Genomic DNA, 9,104 nt, shown 5'->3' with positions numbered 1-9,104 from the left:
TAAGGAATTATAAATAAAAAAATATTAGGAAAGAGAATGTTGAATTTTATTTTATAATACGCTCTAGATAATAAAAGATATTGGTTGTAATAATATGATTACATAGTTTAAACTAAAAACAATTATTTTTTATGTATAAAGTAAATTACTAACGAATGATACATATTTTATCATCAAATGAAACAAAAATATACTAGGTAATTATATACTTAAAATTAATTTGTACTTTAGTTATTGCATCTAAAATTGAAGAAAATTTAATTTCTTCGCGTCTTTGGTTTTTATATATGCTTTGTATATATTTAACTTTTTTGTTATGGGGTCTATCATGTTTCAAGATTAAACCAATAACACGTCAAGAACTTCCTTAATAAACTATATACGGAGTTTCTTTGAGTTATTTTGTTCTGAACCACAGTAATCTTTTTGAGAAGTGGAATTCTCTCCTGGGCTCAAATAACCGCTTCGTTTCCTTCTTGCAATAGGTGAAACTTGTTTTAAATGCTCCATATCATTAAATACTACTTGTGCACCTCCTCCACTAGTTGGTAATATGTCTCCCTATCATCCAAGAATTGTATCATTATTCTATCTAAATATATCTATATTTTGAAAACATTAATAATACAAACTTTGTATAATTTAGTTTCAAGTTCACCATCTGTGTCTTGTTCTTGAGCAACAAGACAGTATCTGGATGCTTTATTTGTTATATCTTTCGGATCTGTCAGTTGCTTGACGCTTATTCGTTTATTTCGAATTACTGGTTGAAGGATAGTACCAACCGGAACTAATCCAGGAGGTCGATGATCAAGCCATCTATCTGCACTTTGTGACCGTCTATAGCGCGGATTCACTACTGGAATTCTATCCTACAAATGATTAAAGGTAATATAATTTTATTTTTAATATATAACTTAAAATCATAACAATTATTATATTTACGTTTCTACTTGGTCGGGTATCATTGCAATCTTCAAATTTAATCGTAGAAACAGTTTTTGTAGTAGTTTTTGGTGTAGTTGTAATAAGTATAGATTCCGAGACAGTGTTTGGAACAGTTGTAGTAATTTTCGATGTTATCGGCATTTCAACATCGTTCTGTACTTGAATTGTTTCCTTGGATTCTGGTCTATCATTTTTAGTCATCTCATCATCGCTTATTAATATTTGTTTCACTAATTTCAGCTTATCTTCCTTTTCTTTCATTTGATTCTAAAGAAATGAGAGATTTAGATAAATTAGTAATTATACAGGGTGATTCTACGCGAAAAAAGAAGTCGAAAATATAGAATAAAAAAAATTTTTTTTTTTTTTAATTTTTTCATCGAGACAAGGATCTACAGTGAGATCCGTTATAACGTACGATTTTCTCGAAAACAAAGCCTCAAACGAAAAATTTTTATTCTATATTTTCGACTTCTTTTTTCGCGTAGAATCACCCCCTTTCCGCTTGTACCACCAGTTACCAACCACCCTGTATAAAGTATGTACAATTAATACAATATACCTGAAGAAGTTCACGTTGCCGACGAAGTTTGCTTTCCAGTTCTTTACTCATTTTATCAGTTTCTGCTTGAATTTTACTATTATATTTTTCTTTTACCCTCTGCTTATCTATTGCACGTTGATTCAGTAACATACTCTTGTTCTGTAACTGCAAAGGTTTTGTTTGATTGTTAGAAGAATTTTTTATTTGACAAAAAGAAATGTAGATAGATTAATATAAAATAAAGAGTTACATCTTGTTTCATATGCCTGATTATATCGTTTGCATTATTTAATCTGGATAGTAGAGTATCAATTTGAGCTTCTGTTTTACAAATATGAGCTTCCAAAGCAGAGATCTGAAAAAATTGTATGCTGAAGATTTAACTGTTATAATTATTGCTATAAAGACTTACCTTCTTTTGCCGTTGATCATTTGATGCTTTCAATGTAGAGTTTTCAATTTTTAAAGATACATTTTCCCGTTCGATTTTTACTATCATGTTTCTAAAATTCGTTTCTAAAAAATGAACAAATTTGATATAAATTTTCGGAAAATATGTTTTTCAATCAATACGTTAAAAAATTACGTTTCTGTTTCAGGTCTTCTTGTAAAATATTCCGCTTCTGAATACGCAATTCTAAGAAACGTATAAGTGTAGTAATTATTTCGTCATTATGTGGACTTGTTATTTCCATTTCTGGGAATGACCCTCCAAGACTGGAAAAAAATGTATCACATAACAAAATTTTTATTATTAATAGTGTTTGATTTAGTCATTAATTTAATAATTTACCTGTATACTAAACCCAAATCAACTTCCAAATCAGCAGCAGCTGGATTACCAGCATTTTCTAATCTGTTTCTTGCTTCTTTAAATATCTATCAAAAAGTAATGTCAATAACTAAATATGTACAAAAATTATTTTAATATATTAATATATATATGTATTTTTTCCTTACTTTATTAGCTTGTCTTCTACCAGGTATGTATCCTAAATCTAATTTTGAAGTTGTGGAATTTGTAATTTGTACTTCTTGACTAACTTCAGCAAACTTTAAGACTTGCTATATAGAAAAAGAAAAATTTTATTATATCGAATTTATATTCCAAACATTACTTGCCTCCAAAACATAAATACTTACAATAGTTTCATCATAATCGTTAGTACTAGGATTCACACAAGTGATCATTCTAACATTTCCCTCGCCATCAAAGTAATTCTTAAACAACTGTGTTATTTTAGAATCTCTATAAGGGACTATTTTATTTGTACCTTGAGTTTGATTTTCACGTAGTATTTCCAAGCAAGTGCGTAGTGTCATTAACGAATTATTTATATTTCCTATTTTAACAAATATAAGTCACATAAACATAAAAGAGCAATGATATATTTTGATAAATTACCTGCTTCTCTAAGTCTTTGTCCAGTGTTTTTTGAACGGTTTGTACGCTCACTTCCTGCCAAATCTACTAAAGACAATTGGCTAACACAAATCACTCGTTTATTTTGAACAATTTGTTCACCTTCCTTATCTAATGGTGCCTGGTAAGATATTAACATTGTAGGTATAATACAGTTATACAGTATAATTAGATTACTTTACCTGGACAAGTCTTATAGTAAAAACACTGTGAGATCTGCTTGATTCTGTATTAAGATTAGTATGTGCAATATGTCTTTTACATTGCCCACGTTGGAATATTTCAAATGCTTCTTCCGAACTCTTTACTTCTACTTCTGTACATCCATGAACATACATATTTCTATTTCCATCTTCACGAATAATTTTATTTTGCAAAGTTCTAAATTGTTTCAGAATTTTTTTTTTAATAAATTCCATAAAATATCGACTACATTTTTAAAATGTATACTCACTTAGTTTTTCCATCATTTTCTTCCAATAAATCATATACACTATTATTATAGACTTCTATGTACGTTACAAAAACTGAGTATGCATTATCTTCATCAACATCTAATATTTCTGATTCATTACTTAAATTTAAGACATTTTCATTGTTATCGTTGTTACCATCTCCTTTAAATCTTTGAATAATATATAAAACATTAAAATTTTACATAAACATGGTAGAAAATACTTAATCTCAAAAAATTTAAAAAAAAACCTTACTGTCTAAAAGCTTTTCCATTGTAAGAAGCAACAAGTTTTTGAAGTTCATTCTGCCTATCCAATAGCGCATCAACTTCACTTTGTATATCAAAGCCATTTAGTTTATCAGGTTTAAAGACAAATTTTTTTGTTTGATAGTTTGCTATGCTATTAAAAATAACATCTAAACTACGAGGCATGATGCCTGCATCATGCAGATTACCAGACATAGTATAAGTTTTGCCACTTCCAGTTACTCCATATGTGAAGAGTAAACTATTTTTACCATTAATAAGATTTCGAATAAGTGGCAATGCTACTATATCAAATACTTCTCCTTGAGAAGAGTTTGGACCAAAAATGTGACTAAAAGACGTTTGAATAGCTTTATTTACATTACGACCATTTGTCAGTGATTCTGAAGGTGTAATAACGAAGCTTGTGTCAGAAATAATTTTTATACAAGATTCATCATTGGGATGAACCATTGGCCTTATGCGACAGAAGACTTTAACAGGTTCCTTAATTGCGTCGTTATCACATTTCGGTCGGTTTCCGTGCTTTCGTATTGCAACAAGTGGTTTTGAATTCCTAATGGAAGTGAATAAGAATTACTGATTAGACGTTACTATTATTTATTCTAAATAAGTAGTTTAATTTATAAAAAAATATAATAATATGGAAAAATATAATAATATGATATAATAATATGGAAAGTTGTAAAATAAATATCGTTATTATCATAAAAATAAAATAAAATATAAACTTACACAGATTTCATGGTAGAACCAATTATCAAGTACAAGACTAATAAAAATTATCTCATACAATTGTTTAAGAACCTTATATAGATAGATTATCTCTATTATTTTCTATTTGTTATAAAAGTCGTTACATTTAATAAGTTAAAAATTCGAACATCTATGAACTGAAGTAAGCCTCTAGATCACTTATGGCGAGTTTCTATTTAACGAAAGAAACGTTGAAAATTATATTAAGAGCAGAGAGGATACTCTCTGTTAGATGTAAACCTTTTATGAATTGTCCGTAGCACTATCGTATAAACAGGTCCCGACACTCATATACCGAAGTTTAGGGCAAGCTATCTGAGAATGGAGTTGTGAAAAATCAGGGAACAGGCGAAAGAAGGGAACACGTTTTTCATTCTGCGCATGCGTGACATGCTATGAATGTTAGACAAAAACAGAGAAGTTGTTGTTTTTTATGTTGATTTCTTACGTCTAGTCACAATCCCCGGACGGTCTTCCGTAGTAAATGTTGAGACTTGTTTGTATGATCGTGGTTCATATGTTGAAATAAATATAAGCGCACCACTTGCGAGACGCTCACAACATTTCGACAGTTACATGATTGGACAGATATAGTTCCCCACCTCTCAAAAAGACATTGATGAAAACACACCCCCTAGACTGACACCTAGAATATAAGCATCAGACGCTTCAAGAGAAAGACACATTTAGATCATATTACATATCACACAAGACACTTTAAAAAAGAACTTTTCAAAATAAACATTCAGAATCACAATCTTACTAGAACTCTTTAATCAACCCTCCACCTTAAACGTTAATGTCATGCAAGGTACGTGACTCCAATCGAACATTTACAATTTAACTGATCGCCAACTAGTTGAGAGGTCGCAACAGATTTCTATTTTTGTTTTCCAAATTTTTTGTCGATTGATTTTCTGATAATTGATCGTTCTGTTGATTGTATTAGGATCTTACGAAAGAAAGAGTGGAACTTATCCCAAAATTTAATGAAGTGGGGTATTATATCTTTTATAACTAAAATTATATCAAGCAAAAGGCATTTTCAATAAAAACTGATTTATTGTTATGTACATGTATACTATTTCTTTGCTTGAATATCTTCTCTTAGATGTGTACCATCACAGAATGGCCGATTTGATGTTTGTTTGCAATTACACAGCCAATAATCTTTGGTTTCTTCAACTGTAAAACGTATAGGCTTCTGCTTGATTTGAAGAAATTGATTCCTATGCGTGCCATCGCAGAATGGTTGTGTACTACTTTTACCACATAAGCACCATACATATATTTTACCAGCTATGCACTTATATTTAAAAGGTTTATTATCGTATATAGCACCATTAATAGTTTGGTGATTTGCACTATAGACCTCTTTCAATGGGTTTCTAGGAATTTTCATATCATATTCCACTTTTTTACAATAACATCTAACCTGAAATATAGTTAGCATTCATATATTAGGAAGAAGAAGACAGCTTGAAATTGTATTAAAACATTAATAACCTCGATTCAACAACTTCTCCTTTTTGTTCTCGATATAATTTAATAACTTATTTTATTGTAAGGGATGGTAATTCTAAAATAGGTTAAGAAGTTAGGCTATTATAAATATAAACAAATAAAAATATAAAAACTATATTACGATATTTGAAATTTCATTGCAATTTCATTCACTTTTAACTTACATTTTGGTATTTCAAAATATTTGAATTAACAAAAAATGAAATTTTCTTTAAAGTTAAATGCATAATTAAAACGTGATATTCGATACACTGTAGTTCTGTCTTTGTCAATTCTCATAGATGTCAGTGCAATCTGCTCGTATTCGGCTAGAGGCCTCTGCAATAGTCGTTTGCGCATGGCAGTTATGCGTTGCGTCAGAGTGAGAACAGTTCAAATTGAGGTGGAAAATTGCACCAGAGAAGAGAGAGAAATTGATAGTTGTATTTTGTATCTGTAAGAGGACTAATTCTGAATAGATTTAGTATAGTATCAAGCATAATCAGCTTGATCAATAATTTCCTTTTCACTTCTACCATGCGGTACTTATAAGCATGAGCCTGCTTCATAACGGTCAATTTACGATCAAAGAGGTTCTGTCATAATAGATAAGGAACGTAATAGTATATGTAGATATAGTAATATATTTTTCGCTCCAAGTCATAGAATATCAAGTATTTAATTATTGTATTTTATATTATTTCATGATTATATATTATATTCTAATATGAAAACATGCCGACTTTCAACTTTTACCTGAAACAGTTTCGGATATAATTAATAGTGTTTTGTCGACCGTTCATAAATTCCTGTTACGATTTTACAATCGTCGCCACGAAACTGATCGGTCCCGTATTTCGTTTAAGATAATAGAAGTAGTTGAATTAATTATAACGCTGAGGTAACAGGTTATAATGTACTCTTTATTTCGACAACAACTGTAGACAAGATGATTACGCTCGTTGCGTATATACAGCGTGGTTGGTAACTGGTGATACAGGCAGAAAGGGGGTGATTCTACGCGAAAAAAGAAGTCGAAAATATAGAATAAAAATTTTTACATGTTAACAAAAATGTTAACATTTAAAACTTCTCAGAATGGTGACGTTACTTCTAAGAATTTTTGCGAATTCTGGAATAGGACGTCTTTTTCATAGATTTTTCGCGATTCCGAGAATATGACGTAATTTCCAAGAATATCTCTAATAAACAAGTGATTTAATTGTGAGCTGGCTGATTTTTCCACTTTCCCGTTTCAGAACTTCGTTTTAAAGTCTCTCAACTTGTTCTTATCGTCTTTTACGTTCTTCTTTCTCGTTATAGGATTGGGATTTCTAATGTCGCTGGCTATGCGAATGATTATTAAATTGAATGAATAAACAGTTGATTAACTTTAATTAAACGTTTCTTCAAAGCTTTTAATTAATGTACAAGTTACATAAATTATATAAATTCTGAAATTCGACTATTCGTATTAGGATAACTTAATTAAATGACGTTGCGCGTTTTATAATGTTCTGATAGATCAATGATTTATACAATTCTAGCTAAAAATAACTGATACATGTGAAAATACAATATTTGTATACCTATCTGTCCTTGTCGCACACTAATGCGTTCCTTGTTTTTCACATGGCAACAGTCTGTCCTTGTTGCATAGTAATGCGTTCCTTGTCTACGACTACCCAAGTGCTGCCATCTATCGAATCTGGTTAAAAACACGAAAAAGTAACAGGAATATAGAACGTGCAAGGAGGTATCGCAAGAGATACTAGACAAGGACCGCACTACTGTGTGACAAGGATAAATACATATCTTGTGTTGGACGAAGAGGGCGGTAGTGTGCGATCAGGATAGAGACGTACCCTGCGATAGACACAGAGAGCAACACGGTATGACAAGGAAAGACAATATATGCATTCGACATATATTGGACAAAGAGGATGATATTGTGCGAGCAGGATAGAGATGTACCCTGTGTTAGACAGAGAGGGCGCCACTGTGTGACAAGGACAGATATATGCGCACTGTGCAGGTGTTAGAGAAAGAGGGCGACAGTGTACGACAAGGACAGCAATAGCGATTAGTTCCAGTTCGTTCTATCTTTTCCAAAAAAAAGCCTAATTGGAAGCATTAATTTCTGCTGTTTCGCCATTTTAATTACTTCTCCGTTTCACTGTTTTGTTTACTCCATTTAAGTGAATCCGCAATTGTCTTTTTATATAGCATTTGAACTTCAAAACGCGTATACAAAGTTCAAATTCTTAACAAACCTACTGACCGTACATATGTATATGAATTAAATTAGGCTTGCCTAATATGAATCTATAAATTAGATAATAATTTTTATAAATAAAATTTAGGCAATAATTCTGAGAAACTACGTTTATATTTTTTTTAGTATTGTTTTTAATTTTCGCTTTTCGGTTTATATCATATTTATATTTAATATTCCAAGCTCTTATCTTACTAATTACTTAACTCAAAACATTTTATCATTAGCTTACGTTCTGTTATAGTATGCTATCTTATCTATACATTTAACTTATCTATATCTGTATAATGGAATGTACTTACAATTACACTTCTATAATTAATCATTTTTAGAATGGTCGTACAATTAGGCATGCACAATGCACGATTTGCATAATATATCTTATAAACGTATAACCTTATATGCAGATATAAAGGAATCTTATATACATATCAATTTAAAATTAATCCTACAGACACGAAATACAGTGATTATAAAAGGTACTTGCGCATACCCTTAGTTCCCAATAGAACTATTGTTTTTAATCAGATTCTCAATTTCATGTTTATAGTATCAAATAGTATCAAATTGTTACAGTAATATGGAAGTATCACTGAATGATATGACGTGATATGAAAATTGATATACTTAGATCTAATTAATTAGCCTGTAAATGCTACAATAAATACAATCTTACAATAAATACTTTTTATAGCTAGCATATGTACACTTATGTATATCAGACATACACAACCCTAAATGCATTAAGAACAATCTCTACCGTCCTTTAAATCTTTTTAACTAATCCCTTGTCTTATAACATCATGAGAGATTATCGCCTGATATATTTTGCATCGTTTCAAACATTAGAAACGCCAATTAGAGTCGTCACATGTTTTGAAGTATAAACATACGCAAAGAAGAAGAAAAAAGAAAATAAATACAAATTTTG

General features: G+C 30.5%; 2 protein-coding genes across 2 annotated transcripts; both read right to left on the bottom strand.

Annotated features, from left to right (window-relative positions):
- Positions 1-24: 24 nt before the first annotated feature.
- LOC117208068 (kinesin-like protein KIF23) lies at positions 25-4,686 on the bottom strand. Its single transcript, XM_033448913.1, has 15 exons — positions 4,375-4,686; positions 3,626-4,195; positions 3,370-3,540; positions 3,098-3,296; positions 2,898-3,036; positions 2,636-2,835; positions 2,453-2,557; positions 2,286-2,371; positions 2,079-2,209; positions 1,905-2,008; positions 1,743-1,847; positions 1,511-1,657; positions 946-1,215; positions 633-872; positions 25-561 (listed from the first exon to the last, which is right to left on the bottom strand). The coding sequence occupies exons 1-15, from the start codon at positions 4,383-4,385 to the stop codon at positions 376-378; spliced, it is 2,664 nt and encodes an 887-aa protein (XP_033304804.1). The 5' UTR covers positions 4,386-4,686; the 3' UTR covers positions 25-375.
- Positions 4,687-5,435: 749 nt separating this feature from the next.
- Positions 5,436-6,209, bottom strand: LOC117208128 (CDGSH iron-sulfur domain-containing protein 3, mitochondrial). The gene is made up of 2 exons (XM_033449018.1): positions 6,084-6,209; positions 5,436-5,830 (listed from the first exon to the last, which is right to left on the bottom strand). The coding sequence occupies exons 1-2, from the start codon at positions 6,144-6,146 to the stop codon at positions 5,477-5,479; spliced, it is 417 nt and encodes a 138-aa protein (XP_033304909.1). The 5' UTR covers positions 6,147-6,209; the 3' UTR covers positions 5,436-5,476.
- Positions 6,210-9,104: the final 2,895 nt, after the last annotated feature.

The sequence above is a fragment of the Bombus bifarius genome, unplaced genomic scaffold, assembly GCF_011952205.1.
Source record: "Bombus bifarius isolate JDL3187 unplaced genomic scaffold, Bbif_JDL3187 scf7180000007966, whole genome shotgun sequence".
Taxonomy (NCBI): domain Eukaryota; kingdom Metazoa; phylum Arthropoda; class Insecta; order Hymenoptera; family Apidae; genus Bombus; species Bombus bifarius.
The sequence above is the reverse complement of the archived record's forward strand: the minus strand, read 5'-3'. Positions and strand labels throughout refer to the sequence as shown.